The 18,976-nt window shown below is 42.4% G+C and overlaps 1 protein-coding gene across 1 annotated transcript in view; it reads left to right on the forward strand.

Annotated features, from left to right (window-relative positions):
* PDZRN3 (PDZ domain containing ring finger 3) overlaps positions 1-18,976 on the forward strand; it is a 240,068-nt gene that overhangs the window by 16,521 nt on the left and 204,571 nt on the right. The window contains exon 3 of the mRNA XM_058726209.1: positions 5,100-5,207. Within this exon, the coding sequence (XP_058582192.1) occupies positions 5,100-5,207 (108 nt within the window). The remainder of the gene's footprint in view (positions 1-5,099; positions 5,208-18,976) is intronic.

Genomic DNA, 18,976 nt, shown 5'->3' on the forward strand with positions numbered 1-18,976 from the left:
TTTGTAAACGATTGCGTCCCTTTGCTTTTCCTCCCACTGCAGCTCACCCCGTTCATCATTAGCTCCCCCTCCAGAAAGAGGAGGTCAAATTCAGACCAGTAGGTTTAACTGGGAGGAAAATGGCCGCTGAAAGGGCTCTGGGGACCAGACATGGCAAAGGGCGCGTTGCAGGATCTCCCCTTTCATGTGGGGTTATCTGAATGTGCATCGTCTGTTGCTCGTTTCTTCTGCTCGCCATTTCCTCATCTATTAGTGTAAAAGGAAAATAGTCAAAGGGAAGGAAAAGAAAATCGTGAACAGGGGCTGTTTGGTAGGAGCTGGGAGATGCTGTGGAGGCCAGGGAGACTGGGTCCCTGTGGTCATGGAGTTTGTGTCCTGGTGGGGACATCAAGCAAGAAACAGGTAAATAATAACAGTTACAGATTGGGGGACATGTGATGCAGGAAAAAAAATGGGAGCACGGCAGGTGGTAGAGACCAAGCAGCAAGGGGTGTCGCTGGCCAGGGTGATAAAGAGCGGAGAAGATGTTAAGTTGGATCCTGAAGGATAAGGAGATACCAGGCATCCGTATGTGGCTAAACTGTGTGCCTAGGTCTGGCTCACCCTTGGGGCCCAGATATACTGTATTTAGTTGAGCGCTCTTAACTGTAAAAAATTGAGCTTATTTAGTTAGCTCTAAATTATATTTTCACTGCTGAACTATGGTACGTGACTTAAAAAAGTTTCATGCAAAAAGCAGCATTTTAAAAGATGAAATTAAAATGTGAGTGTGAATAAAATTTCTTGTATGTTCTTTGATCATTCCAGTGCACTGCTGTACATGGGCCCATCTTTGAAGACCACTTGAGCTAGAGGAAAGTGAACAGGCCTGAGGAAGCCCATGCAAAGCCTAGAATAGGGTCGGAGTTGGCATTTGGGGAAACTGCAAAGAGTTCAGCATGGCTAGAGTAGAGGAGCGGGCAGGAAGTGGTCAGAAAGAAACTGGGAGAAGATGGGGGAGTTAGCGTGAGGAGAAATGAGGGTTGAGTTCCCTTGGCTTTAGGCCAAAGCCACAGTTTCAAAAACACACAGGGTTAATTTTAAGAAATGACAACTTAACTTACAGGTGATATGTAGCCATTAAATGATGGACTGACCCATTATCTGTCCTATAAAACATACATACAGAGAAGAACGCTTCAGACCACGAGATTAAACTGTGAGAATGAAGAGGGGTGGGGACATTTTGTTGAGCCCCAGGGATGGGCACACACGGTTGTGTTTGTCTCCTTGTCTCGGTGACTTTCTTAAGAAAGTGTAGAATTCTGTCCCGTTGGTACTTTTTTCCTTTTGACTGTAGCCATTTGGCAGAACAGCTTGGCAACATGTTGCAATGCTGCTCTGCTTGAGTCCTTGCTGCCAGGAGTCTACACTCTCCAGCAAAGGGAAGGGCTGAGGGAGGGGCTCGGATGTCTAAGTAATTGGTCCCAGGAAATGAGCGGTCCGTGTTCCCCAACTCGTTTTAGAATGTGTTGTGCTCTGCCGCTTAGGGGGAATGACAGAGGCCGTCCTTGGTTTGGCCTCGTAAATATTATTTCTCCTGTCCTTACTCACTGTTAATAGTTTTAAGAAATGACTTCAACCAGCTAAGATGCACTTCACCGTTAGATGTTTCAGCAACTTCCACAGCAGAAAGAGCCCAAACCAGGAAGGTCTGTTCTCTGCCTCACCAAAGCATATGTAGGAAAAAGGAGCCCACGGTTGGCAAAATGCTTGAAATGGAGAGGCATGCCTGTGTCTTGGGGATGGTTGGAGAACTTGATACGTGAAAGGCCGTGAAGATCGTATTTATTTTCTGTCCCTCTCTGGGAAGAAAGGCCACTCCCAGCCTCATTGGAATATGGTTCTTTCTTGTGCTTATCAAAGTACATGTTTTAGGTGCTTTTTTTTTTCTTTCTCCTTTAAAAAGCTGATTGAAGTGAAAGCCAGAATGAATTTTGTAGCATTCATAAGTGTTCTTAGTTCCTGTGGTCTTTTTTCAAGAACTGCGTGCATGTCCCCTGGAGGAAAGTTTAATTCCATATGCATGTGGTTACAATAGTGTTTTTAAAAAACTTGTCCTGATTAGCAGAAATAGCATAATGAACCCTAAATGTATTCTGAACTGTTGCCTGGAAATCTGGCAGGTCATTGAGAACACGCTAAAAAGCCAAGATGCAACAATGCACACTCATTGTTAGTAACTGGAAGTGGAAGGCAGTACCCATGACGTGTGCGTTTCCCAAGGGATTCTTGTGTTAGATGCTTGGTTGGGTTGTGACATAAGCCCGGCCGGGGGGCGCTGACACGAGGCTTTTCCTTGCATGATGCACTGCCCTTCGCAGAGTCACATCATTCATTCATTAATTCTTATATCCCTTCAGACACAGCAGCCAGTCTGGTGTGTCAAACCTGTCACTTCGGCCTTTGGCGGGTATTCTTCATCTTCAGGTACCCCTCTGATGGAAACAATCCCTTTGATTGTTCCTTTTCTCAAGCTGGCAAAACAAAACAAATCCCGAGCCATGTTAGTTCACCTTGATAAATAACTTGGACTTAAAATGTATTCAGAGAGGGGCCAAAGAATCGAGCAATGTCTTTGAAGAGACACATCTAGCTTTCCAGGATGGGATTGCTTTGGTTTTCTTGGATTTTGTCCTTGCTGTATTTTTTTTTTTTCCATTCTTTCTCCACCTCCTACCACTGTCTTATTAATTTAACCTGAATTGTGCTGTTTGCTTTTGCCTGTTCCTCTGCTTTTGCTTGAACTTACTGATTGTCCTAAGAAAAATTACTTGTACACAAAGTAGTATTCTGCAAAACAAACCAACATCAAAATCCTGTTGCCATCTCCTTCTTCCGGCAAGAAATGTAAAGCAACGAATTCAGAGTGAGTGCAGATCTCTTTTCATTGGGTATATTGACATCACCTCTTAGGGAACCCACAATTGCCCACAAATCAAATCCTGTGTGGTCCATTGAGATTCTTCAGGTTTCTCCTGTGGAATATTCCATAGCCTGGAATGTGGAACTTCCGAATTAATGCTTCTTGTTGAGATTTTTCTCCATAGGAGGCAGTATTGCACTTTGAGCTTGTGTAAGGGAATGCCTTTAGTTTTGAAACTGACCTGTGCTACTTTTTAGCTCTGTGACCTCTGATAAGTTATTTAACCTCTCTGTCTCAGGTTTTTCCTCTATGAAATGGAGAATAGTATAGTACTTACCATTTTTAGTTATTAGAAGGATGAAACAGTGGACACAGGGTACTCCCTACCTGCCTGCTGTCTAGCGTGTAGTCAGTAAATAGAAGCAGTTGCCCAACTGTGTACTTAAAATTGAGATATGCACGTGGGGAGATACATGAATGTGCTGGGATTAGTGCATTAGTGAGGCGGCTGTGAGAGAGAAAGGAGGCAGGGAGAAATCCAGACAGTGAAGGGTTAGTCTGCAGTGGCCCCATGCAGGGTGCTGTGATGCTGGGCAGGGCTGCCTGTTGAGGATGGCTGATCTAGCACAGCACCCACAGTCTCGCTGACCCTTCTCTCTTGGAAGAGTGTTGATAGAATCCAGATGTCAGTTTGGAGACCTGTCTTTGTCACAGGGGGATAAATGTTGGGTAAAACACTTAATGCTCATTTTAGGTTGTGATTTTGATTTCTTTCGAATACTACTTATGACCTTATAGGGTGTGTGTGTGTGTGTGTTTGAGAGACAGGGGTGAGGATGGAGGGAGAGAGAGAAGAGGTACAGAGTGTGCATTTGCTTATTCTTATCCATTGCTCTTTCACTTGAAGCGGTCGATTGAACTACTTTAAAGTCCTCCCTTTCTCCTTTAGAATATGGGTTTTTTCTTTTCTGTGTAAAGAGAAAAATTTTATATTTTCATTGTTACTTTTTAACAAATGGGATTTATATGTATTTCTGTATACAGAAATTATTTTTAAAATAGATCATCTTACGGCCTTATGGCAACTCCAGAATTTGGAGTTTCTGTGGAAGATCCTGAAATTACTTTTCAAATGCTTTTGTTTGGAAACAACACATACTTGGGCCGTTTAACTTATAAATCCATCTGTTAATCACTAGAAATTTAATCCACACACTTGGAGAGAATTCATCCCAGTGCTGTTTGGAAAGAAGTTCATGAACAAGCTGTGAGGGTTTTTTTTTTTATGAGCTTGTTGGAGCTTTTTGATTTTAAATAAAGGAAGGAGTTTGAGCAGCGAGCCGTCGCTTTTCCCAGAAAGTTTCAGTCCAGACTTTGAAAGATCTAAAGGGATTTGAGATCGGAGATGAGAATTTATTAGGATTGGGGTGCTGGTGGTGAGCTTTTCTAATGTAAATCAGAGCACGCATAAAACACCTATTTTCACAATCAAATTGTTGCGTGCTTAAAAGTTCTAATAGTACTTTGTGCTGGCAAGGCTATGCAAAAACACTCTCATGAGCTACGAGTGCTTAATTTGGCAATGCCCGTCAAATCTACATATCCTTGGACCACCAGTTGCATTGCTAGGGATATGCCCTAGATAAATACCGCAAAAGATATTTCATTGTACAGGTTGGAAGAAGGTATGAGACACATCATTGTCTCTGAGAATGACAAATGGAAGCTGCTTACTATCCCATTACTGGGATACCGTTCAGCCATTTAAGGGAGTGAGGTAGAAAGGAAGACTGGAGAAAAGTCCCTAAGATTTGTGAGGTTAAGCGAAAGAGGCAAGGTGCACAAGAATTGAGAGAACACACTCCTGTTTGTATGCATGAAAAAGGAACAGATACATGTTGAAGAAAGGTGATCTATGAAAAATGTTTTGGAAAGGGTATAGAAACTGCTGAAAGATGCTATAAAGGGGAAAAGGACACTGGGTAGGAGGTGGCAAGGACTTACACATTTTGATAGGTTTTGAAACATCGTACCATGTGCATGTATTAATTTTAGATTAAGACAGAAATTAGGGGTAACAGATGGGCTTTCACCCCATTGCCACTTTTGACATAAGCTTGAGTCCATCATAAAGAGTGTAAGCTTTAACCAAGTTAATGCCTAGCATTCATGTGTGTGTTTTTTTAACCCAAAGGACAACCAAGATGGATCGTCCACTGAAGGAATCTTTGTATCCAAAATAGTTGACAGTGGGCCCGCAGCCAAGGACGGAGGCCTGCAAATTCATGACAGGATTATTGAGGTATGTGAATGCTGGGCAGTGTCTTTTAATAGGCTGAATGCCATCCCGTCTTCGTCCGGTTCAGTTTGGTCAGGGAGGGAGGCCTGAACCCTCCTGATGGTTGGGCAGGAGAACTCTCCCATTGTGTGGGACTTTATGGAGCGCTGATTGCCTTGGTGTTAAGTTTTTGTTTATATTAAATATAGAGAAGCCAGATTATGAGTGTCATGTTCACAATTTGGCTCTCTTCCTTTAGCCTTGCATCTGTTTTGTGGGCTTCAGTTACAGTTTTGTGCGAAAGCCGTTGGAGAGTTGTCTGTTAGTTAGAACCAGATGAGCAACCCGTTGTGCACATTGTGTCGGTGTTCACGTTGGTTCCCAGGGTAAGATCGTGGCAGCTCTGGGGGCTTGCTCATGTCCTCCCAGCTCGCGGCACACAGTTACTGCTACAAATGCATCGTTCTGTCTTCTGTTGGTTTTACCAAGTGATGGTCCAGGGATGTGCAGGCAAAGTTTGATAGGATAGTCACTCACAGCATTCCCAACTCTCTCTATTCAGTTCTTCATGGAGCATTTTAAGGTTTTATAGAGCAGGTTTGTGGGTTTTCTATGGAGGAGGTAGATCTCTTGGCCCACCATCCAACACACTGGAATAGGGTCACATAGATGGCCTCAGATGCCCCAGGTTGCCCAAAGGGAGACAGTTACTCATTGTCTCCTTGTATGGGCTCTTGGTGCAAAGTTGGATACAAATGACTGTTTTCTGCTGCTGTTTTTTGATCATTTTGATTGCTCTTTTAATGGGTAAATACATGGACTAAGTGGTTGGGTCTCCTGTGAGGACAAAACTAAATAGGAGAATCCTAGGTAATATGTTGAATCCCACAAGAAAGTCTCCAAGGCTGTAGCCATGTAACTCGGCACATTAAACGGGGAACAGGAAAAGCAGCACTGTTGGTATTCCAAACACATTGGCGTAGCGTCTGTATTTCTTGAGTGTTTTCATGGTCCGTTTCAAAACTTTGGGCCGAGTGGGAACTCTAACTATGAGATAAGCCATGAGTGGAGTTCATGTAACCCACTGGAATTTGACCACATGCTTCTCCCCAGAGAAAGGAGCCTTGGGAAGACAGAGAACAAAGTCTGGCTTTCCATTCTTGTTTGAATGAATTCCGCAATGTGCGAAGCAGAACACTTCAGGATCATTTATGTCCTCAGGAAAACATGCAGTTAAACGTCACCAGGAAAACAAATTGAACATGTTAGGGTCTAAGAGTCACTTTTCTGCGGGAGCGGGTACATCGTGGTCACTTACGTATTAAAGGGATACTTGATTTTGTTTTAAGGACATTATTAATATTGTTACATCCCCATTGACTTTTTGAAGCGTTCTTCAACTTGGAGCTCTTTTTACTGCATGTTTTAGGGTCAGTCTTTGTATTTCCCAGGTCAGGGGAGTGGATTTTCCCGAAGAGAAATTGGCTTGGACAAGAGCACTTTCTCAAGAGCTCAAAGGCATACTTACTGTCTTTTTTTTTTTTTTTTTCTTTTTGTCTGAGAGAGAAAGAATACATTTTCTGAGGCTATTGTTCAGAAAGATAAGTACAGCTTCCGTTGCCAGGGGTTTGGTGGAACAGCCAGTTTCTCTAAGTAATGGAATTTCATTGCTCTTATGTTTTGCAAATGAGAAATCTACAGCTGGGCAGGATTTTCTCTTGGCAGAGGGGGGATCTGTATTTGAAATGTTGAGGATGGTTTCTGGTAAGTCACATTCCCCTTTTGGACAGTATGTAAAATATGAATCATGTCCCAGTGTTGAGATGGAAAGAAGGATGATCGCAACAGAGAAACAACATATGTGTCATTGCAATCGGCACACCGTGCCCTTCTCTGTTAAACCCTGATCTCCTTTGACATGATACGGTAATTCCCATGACTGAAAAAAGTGTACCCTGTTTCACCTCGTCTGTGTCGGAGTTGATTACTGGGCACGAATTTGATGATTTTAACTGTGCCTGTGTTTCATCACTAAGGAGAGTCAGGCGCTTTCTACTTTCCTACCATATTTCTTCCTTTTCGGGGGAGTGGGCCAACTACCAGCAGACCTTCCCCGTAAGAACTTGAATTCTCATGAAAGGGTGCTTCTGTGAAATCCACGGGGACTCACTGAGTCTCGTGCTTTCCTGCGGTCTTTAGGCTCTTGCTGCTGCTGTCTGCTCCCTGAGACCAAAGCCAGGCCGCCTCCCTTCAGTTTTTTTCTAACAAATAGTGTTTCACTGCCCCCGATACTGTTGTGAAATGAATTTTACAAAGAAAGTAATAGATGCATACACCCCTACTTGTAAGATCTCTATGTACTGTAATAGAAAAGTGAAAATGAAGATAACTGATAATAAATCCCATGTATCAGGGTGTATGTGTGCAGACACGGTGACGTTGGAAGGTACCCTGAAGGTGCCAGGTGCTGGCGCCCCCTGCTAGACCCAACCTGATGTACCAGCTGGAGAGGCTGCCAGAGCGGGAAGGTGTTGCTGGGGACTCTGGCACTGGGAGCGCTGTCGCCATCTGCGATTGAATTTTCTGCAGTGGTGAACAGGTTGTGGTTGAGTTCTGGTACAACCAAGTCCAGTCTTCTTGTGACTTGCACACTTCCGTGTTTGTGTGTGTGTGTATTTTTAATGTGTGCTGAAATAAACATAACCCAATCTTGACCATTTAACTATTTTTAGTCTTACCCTTCTGTGGCATTTACATTGTCATGCAGCCATCACCACCATCCATCTCCAGAGGTTTCCCATCTTCCTTCAGTGAAACTCCCCCCCCGTGAAACAACTCTGTGCTCTTTCTGCCCCCAGCTCCTGGCAACCACCATTCCATTTTCTGTTTCTGTGCATTTGACTACTGTAGGCACTCCGTGTAAGTGGAATCATGCAATATTGCTCCTTTTGTGTCTGGCTCATTCCATCTGACATGATTCATCCTCCAGGTTCATCCCTATTGTAAGATATATCAGAATTGCTTCCTTTTTATGGCTAAATACTCTCCCACTGTGTATTGATGCCTATACCACATTTCGTTTATCTCTGTATTGACGGACACTGGGTTTGCTCCCACTTTTTGACTCTTGTGAATAATGCTGTTATGAACAAGGGTGTACAATCTGTATATATTTAACTGAAAAAAAAAAACCCTTAGTGTTTAAATATGAAACAGAGTTAGGTTCTCCACTCCAATAATTATAAAACGTCTGTTATTTTACCTTCACAAAAGTCTGGCAGGATTTGTGTCAGTTGCATTGGAGGCTTAATGTGCATTGCATGGGACTGTGTGCATTGTAGGACTTGGAGCCTCCTTGGCCCCCTCCCCAATCCTTGTGCCAGTGAATGCCCCCACAGATTTCCAGTACTACCTCAGGGAATAGTGGGGGTACCAGAGAGAATCACTGGAGTAGAGATTTATCTTACTCCAAAACCTTATGATGCACAGTGAGTTGCTCAGGAGCAGAGCTGTGAATGTGCCCCCCCCCCCCCCCCCTTGTAGCCTGACTGCTGGAGTTTCCTGTCTGGGGGCCCTCAAGGCCTGAGAAGGCCTGAGCTGGCTCATTCTGGGGCTAGAAGTCTTGGGCCCCCTCTGACCAAGTGTCCTCCCAGCCCACATAGCTACAGCTTTGGAGCCTGACTATTCCAGGAGCCCACACCCAATATTTGCATCCCGTGTTCTCCTGTCTGGTTTGGATTGGGACAGACAGATTGTTGTGCCCACCCTACCTCACATCTGACACTGAGATACAGCAAGTTCCAACTTACTCAGTATTTCCTTGTGATTGTGTGTGTGTGTGTGTGTGTGTGTGTGTGTGTTCTCCCTGTCCTTAATTATGAGCTGCCTCAGACCCTTTTCATAACTTCTCACCTCACCTTTGATTGCATGTAGTCAGCTCCTCTTTAGAAATTTAATTTCCCCACAGTACCTTTTGTGTACCATAAATACCCCAGTGGTTTAGTTTCTCTGCCTCAGAGCCTAGTCTGCTTTATGAACTCCCTTTCAAAGACAACGCACTACTCTTCATATCTCAGTACCACCACATTTCTTAAAGGAACTTTGCTTTTGTTCTTTGTAACAGTTTGAAACCTTTGGAAAAATCTGCCCAGTGCCAGCTGAGTATGTGTTAACCAATGTAAACAGAATCCATCACAAATAGAGTGCTTTTTTCTGTGACCTCTAGAGTCTACTCTGGACCACCAGTCACATTCTGCCCAATTCTACTGTAAGTGATTTGGAGAAACCAAAAGGTGAAAAATCACATATGGTTGATATTACCCTGAAAAATCCCTTAGGGATGTTCCATGTGGGGAGCATACATCTCTCCCTGAGTCCATCCAGCCGATTTCCCTAGCATTGGAGCATCTCGCTCTTCCCTCAGTTGACTTCCATATGAGGTACTTGACTTGTTATGCAAATACCTCATTGGGCATAGTGCTCATGCCAAGAAAAGCACAGCAAAACCAAAGCCTACTAGGGAACTGGCGAATTCACTTGGAGGCATGTGCTATCGGTATATTAGAGTCTTGGTTCAAATTTTTTTTTTGTAGCTACATGGCTGGCATGGCAAATGCATGACCACATGATGTAGTTCCAGAGCAACTCTTAAACCACTTGTAGAGGCCGCCCACATTTATTTATTTATTTATTTATTGATGGCCAGTTTTCAGGCTTCTTAGGTTGGAGAACTGAGCTCACAGCTGCATTGTGCGAGACTCCCATGTGGTAGTGAGCATACTTGTGTGACAGTTGTTGGGTTAAATGCAGTGTCCTGTTGTACTTGGAGAGTGCACATGTGGAGTGCAGTGAAAGTGGACGGTGGCCCAGAGCCATTATTTTGTACCGTCGCCTGTAAATACAGGTTCCCCTTGAAAGCGTGAGGATATGAAGACCCACGGTTGTGGTCACAGAGGCCGTGAGACCTCAGCGGCTTTTGTGTACTCCAGTTACTCTGTTTTGTTTGCTGTAGGTCTGGTTAGCCTGTCATTGCTAATAAGGCTGGGTTGCAGGACGGACCAGAAAGCTTTAACAATACCTTTCCTTCCAGAACCAGGCTTTGATAGAACACGATGAGATTTTACCGTTTGTTATTGTTAGAAGATACTGTTCTGAGACCAATAAAAATTGCAGAATGGCCTATCATTCACCTGATGAAGCATTTATTTAAAAAAAAAAAAAAAAACAACTTGGGGTGCCTGGGTGACTCGGTCGGTTTAGCATCTGACTTCAGTTCAGGTCATGATCTTGAGGTTCTTGAGTTTGAGGCCTGTGATGGGCTCTGTGCCAGCAGCTCGGAGCCTGGAGCCTGCTTTGGATGCTGTGTCTCCCTCTGTCTCTGCCCCTCCTCCAGTCACTCTCTGTCTTTGTCTCTGTCTCTGTCTCTCTCTCTCAAAAAAAAAAAAAAATTAAAAAAAAATTACTGTCTTTTATTAAGACTCTCTTTTTATTATCATATTGGCTTTTATTTTGACATAATTTCAGATATATGTAAACGAATTCCTGCATAATCTTTTCCCAGATTTGCCAAATATTGACATCTATTACATTTACTTGAATTCTTTTCTCTGTCTACTCTTAATCCCTAAGTATATCAGTGTGTGTGTTTTTTAGCAATAAGACATTACTTTACAGAACTGGAGTACAGGTGTCTAAATCAGGAAATTCACATGGGGGGTGTTGTTAATCTACCAAATTTATTCAGATTTCACTAATAATCTTTATAATGTCCGTTACAGTGAGAGAAAATCTTAGATCATATGTTTTATTTAGTTGTCATATTTCTTTAGTGTCTCTTACTTGACAGCAATTGTTGAAGTTTTTTGTCTTTTACAGAAAAGGTCATTTGTAGAGTGCCTCTCAGTTTGGATCTGTTTGTTGCTCATGAATATGGATTTAGGTCATATATTTTGAATGGGAATACCACAGAAGTGATAGTGTGTCCTTCTCAGCACATCCTGTTGGGAGTCACATGATGTCAATTGCTGACATAAATTTGGACTGCTTGGTTCAAGTCCTGTCTGCCAGACTTCTCCACTATCCAGTTGTTTTCTCCTTTACCTCATATCTTACAGGGGGATATTTTGTGGCTATGTAAATATTTCGCTGCTCCTCAAACTTTAATACACTGGTTTTAGCATTCTTTTATGGTTTTTACTTGAATTGATCAGTATTAGGGTGGTTGACAAGTGGTTATTTTCTAATTGCATTCCTTCTGTGTTTATTAGTTGGCTTTCCACTATAAGAAAGAGTACTCTTTCTTCAGCTAAAAGTCAGTCTTTTTGGTGTTGACATGTAAAATGCAGCGAACACCTCCATAGTATTTGGGTTTTGTTTTTTTTTTTTCTTCTCCTGCCCCTCTGTTGAACCATTTTCATTTTACCCTAATGTCCTACACTAAAGCAATGGAAGACACTGGCAAAATGATGTTCCTCTAAAATGCAGCCAATTTCTTTCATCCTAATGGTGGAAAAAGCCCTGTGTTTTAGATCAAGATGCCCAAGTTGAAGTTGTGCCCAGTTACTGACTCTGTGGTCTTGGTATCCTCAGTGGTGAGCCTTGATTTCTTCATCTCTAAAAGAGGAAGAGCATTACTGTCTCCCTTACCTGTCATGCTGTGTGGGTGGATCAAGGAGATAATGCAGGTCGAAAGATTGTTGCTATTAAGTACAAATAGGAAGAATTGATTTTCTTTAAAAAAAAATTTTTTTTTAACGTTTATTCATTTTTGAGACAGAGAGAGACAGAGCATGAACAGGGGAGGGGCAGAGAGAGAGGGAGACACAGAATCGGAAACAGGCTCCAGGCTCCGAGCTGTCAGCACAGAGCCCGATGCAGGGCTTGAACTCACGGACTGCGAGATCATGACCTGAGCCGAAGTCGGCCGCTTAACCGACTGAGCCACCCAGGCGCCCCTTGATTTTCTTTTAAATTAAAATTTTAGCTTCTGACCCAAGAACTTAATACCAAAGCTAAACATAGAAGTCAGCAAAAATAATTTTGAGATCTGTTTTCCTCTTACGTGTTTTGGCAAGAATATAGTGCTGCTATAGGATTATTGAGAAAACTCTGACCTGTTTCAAGGAGTAGTCATCTCTTGAATTAACATTGTGACCAGTTAAAACCAAATATACCCTCTCTGATCTATATTAATTGCTTTCTAATGACTGTACTGATGTATTGACTTTGTTATGTGTATTAGTGTTGTTGCTGTCTTACTATTGGGCTATTAAAACTAGCTTTTGGAAAAAAAAAACAAACCAAGAACAACTAGGTTTTCACTGAACATCTTTGTAACAGACATCCCTGCACACCAGCCAGATAAACATACAACTTAGATGAAGAACAGAACATATGGCATGATGCAATTTGTGTATTTTAAAAGCATTTCTATATATTTGTCTTTTCATAGGAAAAATCCTCTGAGCTAATAAACATTTTATAGTTCTTAATTTTGTGGGAGATTGGGGGGAGACTTGAAATTTCTGAAGTCAGCTCATATGTGGAAATTGAGAAACTTCATAGAAGACGATGGGGGAAGGGAAGGGGAAAAAAATAGTTAAAAACAGAGAGGGAGGAAGGGAGGTAGTCAAACCAAAAGAAACTCTTTTTTTTTTTTAAATCATTTGTTTATTTTTGAGAGAGAGGAACAGAGTGCAAGCAGGGGAGGGGCAGAGAGAGGAGACACAGAATCTGAAGCAGGCTCCAGGCTCTGAGCTGTCAGCACAGAGCCCAACACGGGGCTGGAACTCAAGAGCTGTGAGATCATGACCTGAGCCTGAGTCAGATGCTTAACAGGCTGAGCCACCCAGGTGCCCCAACCATAAGAGACCTTTAAATACAGAGAACAAACTGAGGGTTGATGGGTGAGGGAGAGGGGAAAATGGGTGATGGGCATTGAGGAGGGCACTTGTTGGGATGAGCACTGGGTGTTGTATGGAAGCTATGAATCACTGAAATCTACCCCCAAACCAAGAACACACTGTACATGCTGGATGTTAGCCAATTTGACGATAAGTTTTATTAAAAAAAAAAAAAAAAAAAGATGGTGAAGCTAAACAATAAAAATAAAAAAATAAATTTCTCAAGTAACATTAATGTTGGACGTCTCCAAAGTGAGCATTAGTTTTCTAATCCATAAATAAGTAAAGATGAAACATGTGATGTTGGAAGTTTCTTCTCAGTTTTTAAAAAAATGTTTTTTCTTACGTTTATTTATTTTTTTTGAGAGAGAGAGAGAGAGAGAGAGAGAGAGAGAGAGAGACAGACCAAGCACAAGTGGGGGAAAAGCAGAGAGAGCATGGGACACAGAATCCAAAGCAGGCTCCAGGCTCTGAGCTGTCAGCACAGAGCCCAACGCAGGACTCAAACCCATGACCATGGGACCATGACCTGAGCCACCCAGGCGTGACTTTCTTCTTCGTTTTGAATGTCACAAGGCTGGCTCCTGCTCACAGTTCTTGAAAATGTTATTTGACGTTCTCCTGTCTGAAAGCTCATGGCCTCTGCCCCATGTATGGACACGTGCAGGCAGCTAGCTTTATGCTGAAACTCTGGAATCAGGGCCCTGGACACTCCTCTTTGGCAGAGCACCTCCCCCCTGTTCTCAGCGTAAGTTGATCAAAGTTCACTGATGTTGGCCTGTGTACTTGTGCAGGAGTTCCGGTTCTACTGAAGTTTTAAATCTATCCCTCATGGTCCTCTTTTAATAAAAAGATTTAATTAGATCACCCACAGAGTACTTGAAAATCTAGAATAAATCAGAAGGGACTGGTGTCCCTGTTAAATTTTCTGAATAAAAATTAGGCCAAAAAAAGTATAATTTGGTAATTTCCCAAGGAAAACAAAATAAAACCGCAAACCTTTTGATAGCTGTACAGATAAAATGCATTTTATATTCACTCATCTTCTTTACACATGATGTCTAGACACTTAACCTTTAAGTTTGGGGGGGTTTTGAGAACAATTTTCTTTAAAATAAGGTTTTGTCTTTCTTTCACTATAAGGCAAAGAGAGCTGGAGAGACACAGGTCTGGGGACCCTTCAGAGCAGCAGACTGGCATCATTTTGGAAACAGAAACTAAGCCCATTGCCTATAGATTAGGGTGCGGTGAGCAGGAGGAGGGAGCAGGAGGAGGGAGCGTTGATTTGGAAATTGTCAGTGCAAATTGCAAATGGGAAGACTTGGGGTGGATGGCAGCTGTGTGTGCTGATTTGCCATTATGCCACTTTCACTGGGGACTCTGAATACCCCGGGGGGGGGGGTGGGAAGTGGCGGCAGCATTTCCTCTAATGATGATGAATGGTTCCCAGGAGCCTCACCAGGAAGCGCAGCTGGGACAGAGCCTGTCTGCCTCTGCCACACCGAGTGCCACACCACACCGAGTGCCACACTGCTCCAAGGAGACCTTTTTACCATTTACCCGTCTTTGTCTATTTTGGTAGCCGTTTGAACTGCACAGAGTCTGTGTCCCACCCCTTTTCTCCTGAGGGTGGCACTCCCTGCTGTCTTTTTGGCTCCTCTGATTCTTTGAACTTCCATCTTTCATCGCTTCCTCTTTTCCTGCTGGTGCTAGGGAGTCATTTGACAGCTCTTGCCGGGCAGGGGAACTGAAAGCCTACGCATGTTGGTTTTCCAACTCCTCTTCCACCTCTCAAAAGAGACCTTCTGCTGCGTTTTAAAATGTGCTAAATATATATGTTTTTTATTTTTCAATCCTTTGAGAAACTCTAGGAACGGAATCAATTTTGACAGTCTCTAATCAAAGAAAAAAATTTTTATTCTTTTCACAGAATGATTGTTACTAAGAAATACCGTGTTTCCAGACACCATGATTTTTTTTTTTTTTTTTTTGCTGTGAGACTTTCTATTTTATTTTACTTATTTATTTTTTAATAAAATTTACTGTCAAACTGGTTCACATCCAGTGTGTACAGTGTGCTCTTGATTTTGGGGTGGATTCCTGTGACTCATCGCTTACATACAACGCCCAGTGCTCATCCCGACAAGTGCCTTCCTCACCGCCCATCACCCATTTTCCCCTCTCCTCCACCCATCAACCCTCAGTTTGTTCCCTGTGTTTAAGAGTCTCTTATGGTTTGCCTCTCCCTTTCTGTAACTATTTTTCCCCCTTCTCTTCTGCCATGGTCTTCTGTTAAGTTTCTCAAGTTCCACATATGAGTGAAAACATATGATACCTGTCTTTCTCTGACTGAGTTATTTCACTCAGCGTAATACCTTCCATTTCCACCCACGTTGCTGCAAATGGCATGATTTCATTCTTTCTCATGGTCAAGTAGTGTTCCATTGCATATATAAACCACATCTTCTTTATCCATTCATCAGTTGGTGGGCACTTGGGCTCTTTCCATAATTTGGCCGTGGTTGAAAGTGCTGCTATGAACATTGGGGTACATGTGCCCCTATGCATCAGCACTCCTGTATCCTTTGGATAAATTCCCAGGAGTGCTATTGTGTAGGGTAGTTCTATTTTTAAGTTTTTAAGGAACCTCCACACTGCTTTCTGGAGTGGCTGCACCAGTTTGCATTCCCACCAGCAGTGGAAGAGGATTCCCATTTCTCCACATCGTTGCCAACATCTGTTGTTTCCTGAGTTGTTCATTTTAGCCACTCTGACCGGTGTGAGGTGGTTTCTCAGTATGGTTTTGATTTGTATTTCCCTGATAAGGAGTGATATTGAGCATCTTTTTATGTGCCTGTTAGCCATCTGGATGTCTTTTTGGGAGAGTGTCTATTCATGTCTTCTGCCCGTTTCTTCACTGGATTATTTGTTTTTCGGGTGTGGAATTTGGTAAGTTCTTTATAGATTTTGGATACTAACCCTTCATCCAATACGTCATTTGCAAATACCTTTTCCCATTCTTTCGGTTGCCTTTTAGTTTTGTGATTGTCTCCTTTGCAGTGCAGAAACTTTTGATCTTGATGAGGTCCCAATAGTTCATTTTTGCTTTTAATTCCCTTGCCTTTGGAGGTGTGTCGAGCAAGAAATTATTGTGGCTCAGATCACAGAGGTTGTTGCCTGCTTTCTCCTGTAGGGTTTTGATGGTTTCTTATCTCACATTTAGGTCTTTGATCCATTTTGAGTTTATTTTTTTTTTTTTTTTTTTTTTTTTTTTTTTTTTTTTTTAAATGTATTTTATTTTATTTTTGGGACAGAGAGAGACAGAGCATGAGCGGGGGAGGGGCAGAGAGAGAGGGAGACACAGAATCGGAAACAGGCTCCAGGCTCCGAGCCATCAGCCCAGAGCCTGACGCGGGGCTCGAACTCATGGACCGCGAGATCGTGACCTGGCTGAAGTCGGACGCTTAACCGACTGCACCACCCAGGTGCCCCTTGAGTTTATTTTTGTGTATGGTTTAAGAAAGTGGTCTAGTATCAGTCTTCGGCATGTTGCTATCCAGTTCTCCCAACACCATTTGCTAAAAAGACTGTCTTTTTTCCATTGGATACTCTTTCCTGCTTTATCAAAGATCAGTTGGCCATCCATTTGTGGGTTCACTTCTGTGGTCTGTATTCTATTCCATTGGTCTGTATGTCTATTTTTGTGCCAGTACCATGCTGTCTTGATGATTACAGCTTTGTAGTAGAGGCTAAAGCCAGACACAACGATTTGAGAATTCATTAGGCAGACACTTGGAACTCCTACCTAAAAAATTATTAGGTGTTTGTTTAAAAATTTGGGAGGAAGATGATTATATAGAATGATACGGTTGTGGCTTATTGAAATTTTTCAGGTTGTGGGAACGCCCGGGTGGCCCAGTCTGATGAGTGTCCAACTCTTGATTTCAGCTCAGGTCATGATTCCAGGGTCATGGGATCAAGCCCCATGTCAGCCTCAGCACTCAGTATGGAGCCTGCTTAAGATTGTTTCTTTCCGTGTCCCTTTGCCCCTCTCCCCAGCTCACATGCTCACTCACTGTCTCTCTCTCTCTCAAAACAAAAATAAAATCTTAAAAAAAATCTTCATGTTGTGTGATTCTTAGGATAGTAGTGGAAGAGAAATCCTTGGCTAGTGTATTATCTCTTTGTGGATGTGAATCAAATTCCCCTTATTACGAGAGAGATCAGGATCCATAGAGAGCTAAACTGTGGTCCCTGACTGTAGGGTGTTTACCTGTAAGGCCAGTATATAGAACAAGATGGCTGACACTAGGGTTATAAGAAAGCCAGTCAGTACATAGAATGGTTAAGAGTCACACACTCTGAAATTAGAGCAAATTTTGAATTCTAGTCCTGCCATTTGCTATTGTTAGCCTTAAAACTACCAGCTATTTTTCCAGAAAAAGGTGGGTTTGTCTGGGAAGAGTAGAGAATTGGAATCCGGGGTAAGCAACCTACAGCAAATCTATAGGCAAGTTCAACAAACCAAAGAGAGGAACATTATTGTATGGAAGAGGAGGAGGAAGTTGGGAAGAGTTGTTTTGAATAAAATTACATTAAAGGGAATCAGGAATTCAGGGTGATGATGATTTCTCTTTGGCTAAGTTGCCAGGGGCATTTGATTTCTTGTAGGAGATACAACACGTATCTTCCCCTACTGGGGTTTTTCTTACAGAGTTCTGTAATTGACAGTTCTTCTTGTAATTGACGTTGAGTGTACAGCTCTCCCTACCAGCTTCTCCTTCTACCATCTCACGTCTACTTTAGCGAGGTTTCCCTGTCTAAATTTTCACACTACCCTCATGACCCTGGGCAAGCTTATTATTATTTCTGGGCACTGCTTTCTTCTGTAAAATATGGACACTGTTTCATATATTATAAGGTTGCTATAATAAAGAAAATAATGCATATGTCTGAATACTGTAAATTTGGCCCCAGAATAAACACTCGCCAGGTAGCTTTGTTGGGTTGTTTCCTGTAGCTGTGTAGAGGCTGGCCTGGAGGGACCTTGCAGCGAGCTCAAGCTTTGATGATGATTGTATGGCACAGTTTCGTGAGCCTGAAATTACAGTTGTGAGTAGATCATTTTAATTTGGTTTGGAGTTCTTTTTTAAGTTAGTGACCTTTTGAATCTGGATTGAGAAAGAGCTGTCACTTCCTAAGGCCATATAAATCACAGTAATTGATCAATCAGAAATAATTCTTAATTTACATCATAGTGTGAACAACATGGTAATTCATTGCATATGTGCTGACTTAAGTGTTCTAAAAATAAAGTAAAACAATTGCGTGTTTAATATCAGCTATTTTTAAAATGCCAGAACAGAATAAGATTTCCATTTTTAAGTTGACTCATGAAGAATGTTGGGATTTTCTTAAAACTGTGAAGGGTTTGACTACCTCATCCCTTAAGATTACAAGTCACATTTAATTTCTTTCTGTGTCTTGATGCTAATATAATACACCAATGTAGAAAAATTGAAAAATACAATAAAGTGTAGAGATTAAACTAGAAACCGTTACTGATAGTAACCATTGTCTCTTTAAAAAAAAATTTTTTTTAATGATGTTTGTTTATTTTTGAGAGAGAGAGAGAGAGAGAGGAGGAAGGGCAGAGAGAGGGAGACACAGAATCGGAAGCATGCTCCAGGCTCTGAGCTGTCAGCACAGAGCCCGACGTGGGGCTCGAACTCACAGACTGCAAGATCATGACCAGAGCCGAAGTCAGGCACTTACCTGACTGAGCCTCCGGGGCGCCCCAGTAAGCGTTGTCTTGACAAAAAGAGAGGAAGAGATACAATCGCCTGTGTGCCAGGATCTGATGGGGCGTGGAAATTGCATAAGGGACACATA

The sequence above is a fragment of the Neofelis nebulosa genome, chromosome 4 (assembly GCF_028018385.1).
Source record: "Neofelis nebulosa isolate mNeoNeb1 chromosome 4, mNeoNeb1.pri, whole genome shotgun sequence".
Classification (NCBI taxonomy): domain Eukaryota; kingdom Metazoa; phylum Chordata; class Mammalia; order Carnivora; family Felidae; genus Neofelis; species Neofelis nebulosa.